This window comes from Penicillium mononematosum (assembly GCF_028829835.1).
Source record: "Penicillium mononematosum strain IBT 11891 chromosome Unknown utg000005l:1.0-9366267.0:1.0-9372171.0, whole genome shotgun sequence".
NCBI classification, from domain to species: domain Eukaryota; kingdom Fungi; phylum Ascomycota; class Eurotiomycetes; order Eurotiales; family Aspergillaceae; genus Penicillium; species Penicillium mononematosum.
Window position 1 is genome coordinate 8,528,400 of NW_026643275.1, and position 13,844 is coordinate 8,542,243.

Consider the following 13,844-nt stretch of genomic DNA (forward strand, 5'->3'; position numbering starts at 1 on the left):
AAACGCTGAATACCCCCAAAGGACAATCTGTTTGTCCTCTTACGCTCTTTAAATCGTCTACGACTGCGAATTTCATTTCTGGTTTCTCAACTGCTTTTGATTTGCTCTCTGTTTTAAATCTTGATCAGCTCCAGTCATCCCTATCGCCATTCCAAATTGGTACCAACAATGAGCTACCAACCGGAAGACCCCTCAGCGGGAGCCGAAATTAATGAGATTGCACTTGGGCGCGCACGTCCACGCCGGCATGATGATGAAGATGAAGGCTCTGATGCCTTCGAAGATGACGACATAGAAAGCACAGTCGGCGCACCCACAAACGGGAATCAGAAGTCCCAAGGAAATGGAGAGGAGGAAATAGAGCTCCCTGCCCATGCATGCGCGTGAGTGTTCAGATATTTCTTGGTAGATGTTCATTTACTGATTATATTGTAGGTACTGTGGCATTCACAACCCGAGCAGCGTTGTCAAATGTCTTTCGTGCAATAAGTGGTTCTGCAGTGCACGTGGCAATACCTCTTCTTCCCATATCGTCAATCACCTTGTCCGAGCTCGTCATAAGGAAGTCCAGCTTCACCCCGCCTCTTCTTTGGGTGATACTATTCTGGAATGCTACAACTGTGGCACCAAAAATGTCTTCTTGCTTGGATTCATTCCCGCGAAATCCGATACCGTTGTTGTTTTGCTATGTCGACAGCCATGTGCCTCTATGCCATCCTCTAAGGATATGAACTGGGATACTTCACGATGGCAGCCTCTTATTGAGGATCGTTCTTTCCTTCCCTGGCTCGTGGGAGCACCCACTGACCAAGAACAACTCCGAGCCCGTCACCTCAGTCCTCAATTGATTGCGAAACTGGAGGAAATGTGGAAAGACAACTCTCAGGCGACCCTGGAAGACCTAGAAAAGGCCACAGCAGTGGATGATGAGCCGGCGCCAGTCCTACTTCGCTACGACGATGCTTTCCAGTACCAAAATATTTTCGGGCCACTCGTCAAAATTGAGGCTGATTACGACCGCAAGTTGAAGGAATCTCAATCCCAAGATGGACTCATTGTGCGCTGGGATCTTGGTCTCAACAACAAGCACCTCGCAAGCTTTGTGCTGCCCAAGCTTGAGCTGGGTGATGTCAAATTGGCTGTGGGCGACGAGATGCGCATCAAGTACAATGGTGAATTGCGTCCCAAGTGGGAGGGCGTGGGCTATGTCATCAAGATCCCGAACAATCAATCTGATGAGGTCACTATCGAACTACGCGCCAAGGGCGACCACAAGTCAGTCCCCACAGAATGCACGCACAATTTTATGGCCGACTATGTTTGGAAATCAACTTCCTTCGACCGCATGCAATGTGCTATGAAGACATTTGCCGTGGATGAGCAGAGTGTCTCAGGCTACATTTTCCATCGCCTCCTTGGCCATGAGGTTGCTGCAGCTCCTATGAAGACCCAGATTCCGAAAAAGTTCAGTGTTCCAGGCCTGCCAGATCTGAACGGCAGTCAAATCAACGCTGTTAAAAGTGTCCTCCAGCGACCTCTCAGTTTGATCCAAGGCCCCCCAGGAACTGGTAAGACCGTTACCTCGGCCACCATCATCTATCATCTTGCCAAGATCAATGGAGGCCAGGTTCTTGTCTGCGCTCCGTCCAACGTTGCGGTTGACCAGCTCTGCGAACGTATCCATCGGACGGGTCTGAAGACCGTGCGAGTTACTGCAAAATCTCGCGAGGATGTGGAATCTGCCGTTGGTTTCCTTTCACTGCACGAGCAGGTTCGTATGAACGATAGCAACATTGAGTTGGTGAAACTCAACCAGCTCAAGGCCGAACTTGGGGAATTGTCTAGCCAAGATGAGAAGCGCCTGAAGCAACTTACCCGGTCTGCTGAGCGTGAGATTTTGACCAACGCGGATGTGATCTGCTGTACTTGCGTTGGTGCAGGCGATCCTCGTCTTTCAAAGGGCAAGTTCCGCACCGTCCTGATTGACGAATCAACCCAATCTGCTGAGCCCGAGTGTATGATCCCCTTAGTTCTGGGCTGCAAGCAAGTTGTGCTGGTTGGTGATCACCAGCAGCTTGGACCCGTGATCATGAACAAGAAGGCTGCCAAGGCTGGTCTAAACCAGTCTCTGTTCGAGCGTCTCGTTATCTTGGGCTGCTCTCCTATCCGTTTGAATGTCCAGTATCGTATGCACCCGTGCCTTTCTGAATTCCCCTCGAACATGTTCTACGAAGGCTCGCTTCAGAACGGTATCACCATTGCCGATCGTGTCCGCCGTGACGTTGACTTCCCTTGGCCCATCATCGATGATCCCATGATGTTCTGGTCGAATCTGGGCAACGAAGAGATCTCCGCGTCAGGCACCTCGTATCTAAACCGCACCGAAGCTACCAACGTCGAGAAGATTGTCACACGTTTCTTCAAGGCAGGTGTCCAGCCTAAGGATATCGGTATCATCACTCCTTACGAGGGACAGCGGAGCTACATCGTCAGCTCGATGCAGGCAAACGGCACCTTCAAGAAGGAACATTACAAGGAGATTGAGGTCGCGTCGGTCGATGCATTCCAGGGCAGAGAGAAGGATTACATTATCCTTTCATGTGTTCGTTCCAATGATCACCAGGGTATAGGTTTCCTGAGCGATCCTCGTCGCCTCAACGTGGCCCTTACTCGTGCTCGATTTGGCCTGGTTATCCTCGGAAACCCTAAAGGTCTTGTCTAAGCACCCATTGTGGAACTGCCTTTTGCAGCACTTCAAGGAACGTCACTGTCTCGTGGAGGGTCCCCTTTCCAACCTTCAGGAGTCCCTGATTCAATTCAGCCGGCCTAAGCAAGCATACAGAGGCCCGCAGCGCTTCCAGATGTCTTTCAGTCAAACCAATAATGTTCCCAGCAATGCAGTGAATGGACGCAACGGCGGTCATCGCAATGAGTATCATGACTCTGGATCGGTGGTGGGCTATATCCCTGACGATGTATCTTCCGTTCACGGTTCGGCACTTGGTGGTGTTGGCCTTCCATCTGGGTATCCCCCCTATGTTCCAGAATTTCGGCGAGTCTTGGCCTGCGATCTCTGGCGGTCGTCGAGCAAATGGTGCCCGACCCAAGGGCGCACCTAGTGTGGCTGGCGAGTCAGTCGCTGCTACTGAGTCTGATGTCACCTGCAGTGTCACTGACGGACGGAGCGTTGACCAGGGCGGTGTCAGTCTCACTGGTCTGAGCATTAACGACATGAGCAAGCAGCCCAGTCTCAGCCAGTCTGACCGATTGAAGCGCTACGTCGAGTCTGGCGGACGCGAGCCTTACAGGGCTGGAGTTCCGGACAACGGCAGCATATTTGGAGGCAGCTCCGCCAGCATCCGCGTGACTCGCGGCGTGCCGGGCCAGAACCCTCACGATGATGACGATGCCCGTAGCGTCTCTACCGCTTTTGCTAGCCAAGTCGGTGGCAACTATGACTGAGTGACTCTTTTGTCCGACATTCACCAGGGCGACCTCCAACAGGTTCGCCCGTCTTACCACTCGGCAAAGCAATGTCCGCGCATACTATCAGGGTTCTTTCCAACAGAGTCTGCCCGCCCGTTTCTTTTACGCCGACCAGGACTTCGGATCGGCAAGCCCACGACTTTTCGGATGCTTATCCCGGGGTCATCTTGACCTGCTGCCAGAGCACCGTTCTGTCCGTCGAAGGATTGTTCCCTGGGTCTGATCCCTCGCCATTGCCACCGTGACATTCTTACAAGGCGTGTCTTTTGAGGATGAGGCGATAGACAATGATCCTCCAGTATCTTCCAGTTAGGAATAACTGAAATCTCACCCGTCGATTGCCGATGCCCCGTTCAGATAGCCCCGGTAGCAATTACTGGGCAACTCTGTGAATTTCTCCCTGCCCCCTTGGCCATGTTTCATACTTGCTATCTTTATTTTTTAGGTAGTCAGGTATTAGCTAAAAATCAAACACAATGCCAATTATGATCCCATCCTTTTTTTTTTTTTAAAAAAAAAAAAACCAAATAAATAAATAATAGTAAGCAAACAATATCCGGGACAAGAAACAAAAGCCAAGCCAACCTGGCAGGGTGGTTGGAATATCCGCCGGCTTATGTTCCGAGATAGGGCTGAAGTGCCCCCCCCCCCCGGCCGGCTTCTGCCCATCAGCCCCATCAGCAGCTTCCCCCTATCAGCCTTACTGACTAGGTAACTCAGGCACAATGTCTCAATAAGCCAGGGTACATGTAATCAACTAAACTAAACGGATTTCAATCGGCCCCCGTCTCTCATAGGCCAGTGCTGGCCCTGGAATCCCCCCCAGGCAGTTGACCCGCTTCCTCTACGTATAATCTGCATCTATCGTTCCTAAGGTTACTACTTTCTGTTGTTGCTCATAATTTTCGTGGCAAAAGTTGATAATGGAATTACCTCATTGATTAAATGATGACTATAAGTATACTAGGTACATTGGAAATCAGTGACACGACTTCCCATATTTTCGAAGACGCAGATAGTTATATGGCAACGGCGCCAAATACCCAGCACCGATTGATACCACTGCCGCCAGCCAGAACTTCGGATCTCCAAAAGCAACTATCCCACCGGTCAGATGGTAGTCAACTGCATTCTCGGCTAGTTCCATGGCCAACATCGAAACCATACTCATGCCCATAGCGGTACGAGCAGCCATCGGCCAGGAGAGTTGGTCAGCTCCCCGGCGGAGCAGGATCGTCTCGAGGATAACTGAAGTTGTGATACCGGATGCCACTGGATGATTGTTCTTAGTACACAAGGTCCGATACGTTCCGATTCGTTCAGGTAACCTACTCGACAAGGCCATTATGCTGCCCATCCCCATCTCAGGGTAATAAGTCTGCAGGATCCATAAGGCAGAGAAATCACCAGCTGTACATCCCACTAAGCAGCGAAGAGTGTTGATTCCTGCTCGTTTCCAGGTGGATCTGCAGGTCCAGAATGGAAGACTAAGGGCCGAAAGGGGTTGGAATGGCGGCTTTCTGGCACATTTCGGGGTTTGCGATAATTGATTTTCGCGCTCGATGCTCTTTGGGCACTGGTTTTTCTCTGTATGGCAGGCTTGTGCACGAGTGGTGCCACTGAAGGCGCGTCTCGAAACCCAGCAAATGCCTCGGCTCCGAAGTAAAAACGGGTGGCGCATTTGATTCATACTCCAACTTGTCGGGATCTTGCGACGATTCACAATGGTAACATATGCAACTTTGAATATGAAAAGTCGAAGAGACACGGTCAAGGGGCGCCAAGTTGCGAGGTTGGTAGGGATAGTGGAGCATGGTCCCCGGACCTGTAGCACAAATGCCGCAATGAAATGAGGTTAGGTACAATGGACACGCCAAACCACATACTAATGATATTAATTGATAACTCCGTAGTATCCAATATGACAAGAAGAAATAACCGGCCCAGAAGAAAACGATATAAAAGCAAAATATTCTGGATGTCAAACGCTGAGCACTTTCGGATACCCTAGGACTACCCGGTGGGGCTGCGGGAGCACTAGGAAGATCTCGCCTTACAACACCACGAACACATTCCAAAAATTAACATTTGACGTAGATGTAGATATCACGCGATCAATTATACCTGTGCCTGTTTGTCCACGTCGGGTGGTGGCTTTGCTTTGTCGGTTTGGGCATCGTCCTTTTGGATGTATAGCTCTGGGGCCTAGTATAATTCTATCGCTCAGCCAAATAACGTGTTCAAACTGGGCAGCAATATACTCGAAGTAGATGAACGTGCATTGAGGCTTGCCTAGTGTCAAAGGCTGTTCTATTATGGTAGAGGCAGTGTTAATTAGCCCTTATAATTCATTTCTTGGGAGTTAGCCATGTTTGTGTTCAACACGAATTACATACTATTTAGTGACCCCAATGCTGCTCTATGTCATAGTCTCGTAAAAGGTTCGGTCTTGCCATTCATTGTTATCTGCAAAGATGGTGTAAAAGGCCATATTCACTGTGTGGAAAAATCTCCTAGTATGATATATTTGTAGGCTTCTAGATTCTCAATATACTGATCTTCAAGCATATGCACACAAACCACGTTATTTCTGTGCTACATACTTTAGAACACAATAGAACGTTTGATATCCTGATTTTACGCAAGACTGCATAGCCTGGTTGAGGTTGAGAAAGCCTTCTGTAGATGGAACCTATCATATCCCTTTTAATAGAAACAATTGATTGAGAGGGCATGAAGATCATTGATTTCTGAAGTTTGTCAACCATAACCAATTTGTTGTAGCCTAACATCGGGCATGGCGAACGTACGTTGCAGAAAGGCACTGCCCGGCTGCCCGATGTTTGATGCTTAAATAAGCATCTTCGTTGATGCACGTGATTGGAGATCAAGGGCGATCACAGTCACGTGTACTCACCGCCACTCGATTTGTCAGAACCAGCTGGAGAACCAGTTGTGGCGACTCCAAATATTTCGGGAGTGGACGGCTGCCTGACAGGCATCTTGCTTTGATACCTAAACCGGATCCGCCGATATGGGACAACAGGATTGGTACTCCGGACATACTATACAGTCATACCCACGGTGTCTGTCGAGTGTATGAGTCACTTGTGTTCCTCCCCTCATCTATATCCCGGACCACCGGGCATTAATAAACAGTATTGTCCACATTTTAACCTGCATGTATATAACCTCTAGCCAGATATGAATTCATATGATAATCCAGCTGTCTAAAAAATCCACTAGAAAACGAAAGAAGCGAGATTCTGCAGGGACAGGGAAAAAGAAAATAAGGATTGCTGCGCCACACAAGTGGCGCATCTGCACCTGACGCAAGCGGGTACCTAGGTATAAATAGGCTACGGATGCCTTGCTACCTGAAAATTTTGGCAACTCCTCATCTTCTCTCGACTCCATACCATCGACATCTACTAGGCTTTCACCGCCAATTTATTTGAATTTTTTTTCATAAACAACTCTCTTCTTCTTGTTTCCTTCAACTCAACTACTCAGTACTCCTGAATTTACCGTTGTTGTGAATTGAGGACGCGTCTTTTCGGTATCTACATTCTATTATCAAGATCCCCTCAGTAGTGTGGGGTATCAACTTCGCGATATGGGTGACGGGTCTGACTATCCTAGCCCACGAAGTGAAGGTCCTAACGGCGCTCTCGCTGCCTCCATCCTTGCCTCTACATCTGAAACCTCGGCCCCAATTGCCAGAATGAACGACCCCCAGCAGCCCATGCACGGGACTTTCAACAACCTTGACGGCGCGCGTCCGCGCCTTTCTGTTCGACGCGCCCGCGATCCTCCTAAGAACTCTGAAGGTCAAATTTTCTGCGACCATCCCGAGTGTCATTCTGCTCCTCCTACTTTCCGTCGTCCATGTGAATGGAAGTAAGTACAATACCCTTTGGTTGTGTCTTTATAATGCGCCAGTACTAACAAAACCCTAGCAAGCACATGGATAAACATGATCGTCCCTACAAGTGTTATGAACCAAACTGTGACAAGATCCAGGGTTTCACCTACTCTGGTGGTCTCCTGCGTCACCAGCGTGAAGTACACAAGAAAAACACCGACACCAAGAAAGCCCTGATGTGCCCATACAGTGACTGCAACCGCAGCACTGGCAACGGATTCACGCGCCAAGAGAACCTGCGAGAACATCTTCGCCGTCGCCACATGCACAATGATGAAGCCCCCCCCAATGGTTGATATGTCCTCCTGGGATCGCGCCACCGACCTTGAAGGTGTCGAGGGTGTCCGCGCCCCCTCTCTCCCCATCACTGGAATGAAGCGTCGCCACGACTCTCCTGCGGTTGGAGATCTCCAAAACCTGCCTGAGACTGATGAGCACGGAGTCGATTTGCACCACGAAGTTAAGAGACTCCGCCGCGAAGTCCAAGAGAAGGATCGCCGCCTCCAAGAGCTGGAGCGTATCGTCGCCAACATTCAGCAGGCTATCCCCCAGCAGTCTCCTCCCGTGCCCGACCTACAGGACCTTTCGCAGCCCACTCCCCAGCCTACTGCAGCTCCTCCCGTTTAAGGGTTGCGCCTTTCGGATCGAAGCGTCTACAGATTTGACCTATGCATCTTATGGGCGTTTATCGAAGCAGCTAATGCGCTTCAAAATTTGCGACTTTGCTTTTTATCTTGTTTCGTGTCTTTATTTTTTTTCTTTCTTTTTTGCGACTTTGCTTTTCCTCTTGCTTTGTGTAGCATTTGGGTTCGGTCTCCATGGATCTTCTCTGAGCAGAAGTTGCTTTCTTTGCGTTTGCAGAACGTGAGGATTCGAGGATTCGAGGATTGACCTTACCACTCCTTTACGGCGTTTCAGCTTGATGATTTGTTATGGGCCAGGCGGTGTTTGTCTCCAGAGGCGGTTTACAGCGTTGTCTCGCCTCAAATACCCGGGTGTTTCGTTCGATGTATCCTTTGTGTTACTCGCTTCTATCACTCAACTCCACTTTTAGTTCTGTTTGTTCCTGATTAATAGCAAATTGTACGAATAATATCTTCTTGATATGGTCCTATCTTCAAACAATTCTAGCCTTACTCTGTATACAATAACCCTCAAGAGGCCATCTAATAACACCCAGATACGATGGTTCTTCGTCGCATTGCATCCGAAATGCACGTTGACAGTCGAAGTATAAGGCAGCCAATGATATCCATGGACGTAGACAAGCATGTATTCCTGAGGCACCCAGGCTTCTACGCGATAGCGATAGTTCTCAGGCAGACATTTCAGCCACACCACTTTCAACTCGGGTCACATCTCGTATATTCCCGCGAGGGCTCTAGCGAGGCCTTCGTGACCACGGCCGTCAGCGAACCATACGGCCCCGCTGGCGGTGTCCACATCTGGAAGGTCGGAGTTAGGGGACCGTTAACGGGCTCCCAACGGAGCCCACTACTCCTCGCGGCGGCCTATGAGGCGTCAACCTCAGTGATAGCACGCTCGGACGACGGATATGACTCCTTGGCTGACAACACTAGGCTGTGAATCATTATTACGTGAATCGCGCGTCCGGCTCTTGACTCGACGCGAGCGGCTCAACGCGATATCACATGATGACTTGGGTGCGTTGTTTCTGTGATGGTGTCATTCATCTCTTCATGTGGCTTCGGATCAGAGCGTAGAATCTCATGGATGTAAGGCGTAGGCAGCGCTCTAGGCGGAAGCATCCGTGGGTGGCTGGTTGGATTAGTATGTTGGGAACAACAACGAGACGTATATCATGGCATGTTACGTATCCTTGTAGATGATTCTTCCGTTTGTGGTTTACTGCGCTATTGCCTCTCCGTACACAACTAAGATGACTGGGCAATAAAGCCCTCAAAAATAGCGCATCGCATATACTTGGCACATGCGTATATACTTCCTGCCTTTTGACGTTGGTCCCAGATTATAGAACTTGGACATTTCAGCGTAATCGTCACCGGAATATCCATGGATACTGTGATTACTTATTAAGAACCAATCACTCGCACATACATATATATATCACATGCAATCTGGAAGGAATGGGGTGTGCTTTCTTTTTTGCTGTGACGGCCGAAGTCTCCTATAATTCTATCAAAGGAAGATAGCCAACAAGACCTCGATGAAAGCGTGACATAATAACTCGGTAAAGGGCCTTTCTATACCCTGCCAGGGCGGGGCTTTTGCCTGGAGAAAATGCATTGTCACGATCAACTCGAGAAGCGGCGTCAGATAAACGGTCGACGGCGTGTACGGGTATGTATATACTGTAGCAGATTGGTAGCAAGAAGCACAGCGAGGATATGAAAGGTCATCATCTATATATTGTGTTGCATTGATTGTATTTATGTCTTCTACGCGCTCGAAGCTCTGATTCCGGACTACAAGCGTCTCCTTATTTGTTCATTACATAGACTTTATTCAGCATATCATGGTGGAGATGAGTTCCCGGGATGCAGCAAGGTTAGATAGTCTTCAAGACATTATGCTTTTTGAAAAATATGTGTATAATTCTCGAAACCATTCAACAATCAAGTCATACCTGACCTCGGAATGGTCTACGGGTTTATAGACCTTAATAGTGGAGCCGCCGATAACGATAAGGGAAAAAGTTCAAAATTCCACCCCACGTTGGATTACAGATTCCTCACAACTAGACGAAACGAGGATTTTTGGAATATATATACATATATAATGCCTCACGCCCCACGTCAGGGAAACCGCAGGAGGTCCCCAGGTCCGAAAGCGAAAGCGCAGAAACCAAAGCAAGCGCCTCCAGCAAACAAACAGCATGCCAATCGCAAAGCCGAAGTCGCAAAAGCCAAAGCCGAAGCCGAACAAGTAGAGGAAGAAGAGTCCTCTGGGCTTAATCTTGTCAGCACAATTCCTCTCACCCTCCAACAACTTCTCTTGGATGTATTCAAAACAGCCCTTCTTGGAAACCCAGTCGCAGAATCGGAAACTGCAAGCCAGGATGCCAACCCTACTGAATCACAAGACGAAAATAAAGATGAACCATTAGACATTAAATCTCTCATCCAGACAATCAAGGGGCTTCTATATCAGCGCGATTTTGACTCTGCCTTCGCCGAGGCAGGCGAGGATCTGCTGCGTGCCTATGCCTTGCGCTGGAGTGCGTCCCGGTCACTGGGATACGCGGGCTTATTGAAGGGAGTTTTGATCTGGATGAAAGAGGAAGAGGAAAACACCCGAGGCCGTGCTAGAAGCAAGAATCCGTGTACCCGTGTTGTATCCATTGGTGGTGGAGCCGGTGCAGAGATCACTGCTCTTGCAGCTGCGTGGAGAGACATGGGCTCCCAAGCCCAGTCGCTAGAGGAACGTGTTGCCAGTGTATCCCTTGAAGACACCGAATCTCAAGATGAGAAGAAGTCCGAAGCTGAAGACCAAGGTGTCAGCGCACCCAGTCTCTCTGTTATGGCTGTCGATATCGGAAATTGGTCCGACGTTGTTGACAGACTTTCACGAACCATCACCTCGGCGGATGTGCCATTTTCGCAGACAACGAAATACCGTCCCCCTTTGCTGTCGGAGAAGGTGGCTAGTGAAACATTCTCGGTGTCTTTCCGTCGCGAAGATGTCCTGACTCTTCCTGAGGAGGGATTGAAAGAAATTCTCCTCGGCCCTTCCTCGTCCTCTCCTTTCACTTCTATCCTTATTCCTATCATGTTTACTTTGAATGAGCTCTTCTCTACCTCCATGCCGAAGACTACCGGGTTCTTGCTCAAAATGACTGAAATCCTTCCTGCCGGTGCGGTGCTTCTGGTTGTTGATAGTCCTGGCAGCTATTCGACTCTGAAGTTAGGAAAAGGGCCGGAGGGTGAACCGCAAGAGAGGAACTATCCGATGAAGTTCTTGCTTGACCACACGCTGCTGTCTGTGGCAAAGGGCAAGTGGGAGTGCGTATATACTCAGGACTCGAGGTGGTGGAGACGGGACGCGGTGCGTCTGCGGTATGAAGTTGGCGAAGGAGCGGGCTTGGAAGATATGCGCTTCCAGATGCACGTGTATCGGCGTTTGTAGATCTGATGTGTTCTATATCATGACATATAAATACCATTTAATGAGCAATACGATTGGGTCTCCAAAGAAGAATATAAAAGAAAAGCGAAGTGCTGTGTGGAGTGAGGTATGGTATTGCTACAGATAAGGTGGTTGAGTTCAGACCGCTCCAAATTCACGCCAGGAGGCCAGACTCTCCCCAAGTCGGCAAAAATTGCGATTAATTGGTACATTCAATGAGTTGTGAAAACGGGGCCCATAAATCCCCAAGATAGCCTTATAACCCCCTTAACTCCGCAGACCCAGCAAGAGGCTAGTGCTCTTGCTTCCATCCTTTCCCTCTCCACCAGGCAGGTAAGTGACGTTAGGGTTCGAGGACATGGTCGCGGCGATCTCCTTGCTGGCCTCGATACGACGGATCTCAATCAGTCCGCTGCCAGCCTTGGCGACAGCCTTGCTGATAATATCGGCACTCTCGGCTTCACCCTCAGCGCGAATGACGTTGGCCTGGCGCTCCTGCTCGGCACGCTCGACGATGAACCGGGCCCGCTCGGCATCCTGTTGGGCGATCTGCTTCTGCTCGACGGCTCGCGTGAACTCCTTTCCGAAGGTCATGTGTGTAATAGAGACATCCTCGAGGGCGATGTTGAACTGTCCGGCACGCTTCATCAGGTCGGTACGGATGCGGTTGGAGACAGCTTCACGTTGCGTGATCAGCTCGGCGGCGTCGAACTGGGCCACGATGGCCTTGAGGACTTCGTTTCCGATGGAAGGGAGGACACGCTCATCATAATCGGTACCGTATGACTGGATAGCTCTGGGTTAGACTTTTGCACCAGAGGATGCTTAGGGATCATAGCAGATACGCACCTGGTAGATCTGCGGCAGCTTCGGCACATCCGGGCGGTGCAACACACGCAGCGTCAAGCTGACCATCTGCAAATCCTTACTTCCTGTCGTGGTCGAGATATTACGAGGCTTTGTGCGGACATCGTAAACAATTGCGCGCTGCAACCAAGGGATCAAGAAATGTGTTCCTTCGTTGACAACCTTCTCTTGCACACCAGACACTCGATCGAAGATGACAGCTCGCGTGCCACCCTTGACATCGTAAATGGAATTTTGGACTAGCATACCCCCAATAGCCAGGGGGAAGGCCATTCGATAAACATTTTGGAGAGCTTTGGCCATGGTTGGAGGTGGAGGGCGAGGTGATGAGGACGGATGATGGAGATGATGTCTGCTTTTCCCGTTGCTCACTCTGAGTGTTCCCGATCGGGTTTAGTGCCCATCTTTCCAAACCTCCAACTTCGCCCGACCGTCGTCTTTTCCTCACTCATTTCGCTACCTCCATACCTTTTCCACCCCACTCCTCTCTTTTTACCCGAAATCATTCACAATGGGTGGCTCTGTGAACCTTAAGAACGGACAGTAAGTCGTTCCATGTTTGCTCCTGGTGTCGTGGGTTGAGTACCGGCCTCCCGGATGCGTTACCCGCCCGGCTACACAATGCAATTCCCAAAAGATGCCAATTGAGTCGCTCTTAATAGACTCAATGACTTCTGTGCCTTCTATTCAGTGAACTGACAATTTTTACTTTCTATAGCTTCATCGGCAACTGGGGCGAGTTCGGTACGTTTGACAATGACCCTTGAATCTTTCATACGGACCCCAATGGATGCGCAGCAGACCGACCCCCCACGCGATATGAAAGATCGCGATAAGAAATGGAGAAAGATCCGAGGAACAAAACAGGAGAATGCAATTCGAGCGGACCGCTAATATATCCAATCTTTCAGGTTGCCCGACCCCCCAGCGCGTTGCCACCTACTCGCTGTCCCCTAACCGTCAGCGTGTCTTCGCCGGTGCCGGCCATGCTGCCATCTTCAACGTCTTCCGTCGTTTCCGTCACCAGGTTCTCTACGTTGTCCCTCCCTTCGTCGTCGCATACGCCGCCATGAACTGGGCCATTGAGCGGTAAGAATGACTATAGGAGCCGCTTCGATCGGTACGCTAATTTGATGCTTTAGCAACGAGTTCCTGAACTCTAAGCCCGGCCGCCTTCTCGAGGGTGGTGAGGAAGAGTAAATTATTTCAATTTGTTTGTTGGAGTGAGGTTGGATTGGTATAGCAGAGCACGATACACCCAAGACTCTGCAGTTTGGGGGAGCTGTATGCTTGTACAGTAACTAGAAAGCAATCGACCATTTGATTTTCCTTTATCCCGCGATTGATTTGCGATTGGGAGGTCTCTATTTTCTTATATTCAAAGTCAAGCTTGAGTAAGCGTCTTTCTAGGGCTCTCTATTGGTCCCTGAGGTGTCCATGCCCAATTGTGGACATGGGG

General features: G+C 49.7%; 7 protein-coding genes across 7 annotated transcripts; 5 read left to right on the forward strand and 2 right to left on the reverse strand.

Moving 5' to 3' along the window:
• Window positions 1-168: 168 nt before the first annotated feature.
• On the forward strand, window positions 169-2,722 carry N7519_011466 (putative regulator of nonsense transcripts; the record flags this gene model as incomplete). The annotated part of the gene is made up of 2 exons (XM_057298239.1): window positions 169-383; window positions 436-2,722. The coding sequence occupies 2 exons, from the start codon at window positions 169-171 to the stop codon at window positions 2,720-2,722; spliced, it is 2,502 nt and encodes an 833-aa protein (XP_057146121.1).
• A 206-nt stretch (window positions 2,723-2,928) lies between these two features.
• N7519_011467 (uncharacterized protein) lies at window positions 2,929-3,462 on the forward strand (the record flags this gene model as incomplete). The annotated part of the gene is made up of 1 exon (XM_057298240.1): window positions 2,929-3,462. One exon carries the CDS (start codon window positions 2,929-2,931, stop codon window positions 3,460-3,462), a length of 534 nt encoding a protein of 177 aa, XP_057146122.1.
• A 1,003-nt stretch (window positions 3,463-4,465) lies between these two features.
• Window positions 4,466-4,831, reverse strand: N7519_011468 (DUF4396 domain-containing protein; the record flags this gene model as incomplete). The annotated part of the gene is made up of 1 exon (XM_057298241.1): window positions 4,466-4,831. One exon carries the CDS (start codon window positions 4,829-4,831, stop codon window positions 4,466-4,468), a length of 366 nt encoding a protein of 121 aa, XP_057146123.1.
• Window positions 4,832-7,102: 2,271 nt separating this feature from the next.
• Window positions 7,103-8,038, forward strand: N7519_011469 (putative C2H2 transcription factor; the record flags this gene model as incomplete). Its single annotated transcript, XM_057298242.1, has 3 exons — window positions 7,103-7,386; window positions 7,446-7,546; window positions 7,602-8,038. The coding sequence occupies 3 exons, from the start codon at window positions 7,103-7,105 to the stop codon at window positions 8,036-8,038; spliced, it is 822 nt and encodes a 273-aa protein (XP_057146124.1).
• A 2,133-nt stretch (window positions 8,039-10,171) lies between these two features.
• On the forward strand, window positions 10,172-11,518 carry N7519_011470 (25S rRNA (uracil2843-N3)-methyltransferase; the record flags this gene model as incomplete). Its single annotated transcript, XM_057298243.1, has 1 exon — window positions 10,172-11,518. The coding sequence occupies one exon, from the start codon at window positions 10,172-10,174 to the stop codon at window positions 11,516-11,518; it is 1,347 nt and encodes a 448-aa protein (XP_057146125.1).
• A 267-nt stretch (window positions 11,519-11,785) lies between these two features.
• Window positions 11,786-12,688, reverse strand: phb1 (prohibitin subunit PHB1; the record flags this gene model as incomplete). The annotated part of the gene is made up of 2 exons (XM_057298244.1): window positions 11,786-12,304; window positions 12,368-12,688. 2 exons carry the CDS (start codon window positions 12,686-12,688, stop codon window positions 11,786-11,788), a joined length of 840 nt encoding a protein of 279 aa, XP_057146126.1.
• A 208-nt stretch (window positions 12,689-12,896) lies between these two features.
• On the forward strand, window positions 12,897-13,585 carry N7519_011472 (ubiquinol--cytochrome-c reductase subunit 8; the record flags this gene model as incomplete). Its single annotated transcript, XM_057298245.1, has 4 exons — window positions 12,897-12,928; window positions 13,104-13,129; window positions 13,297-13,474; window positions 13,528-13,585. 4 exons carry the CDS (start codon window positions 12,897-12,899, stop codon window positions 13,583-13,585), a joined length of 294 nt encoding a protein of 97 aa, XP_057146127.1.
• Window positions 13,586-13,844: the final 259 nt, after the last annotated feature.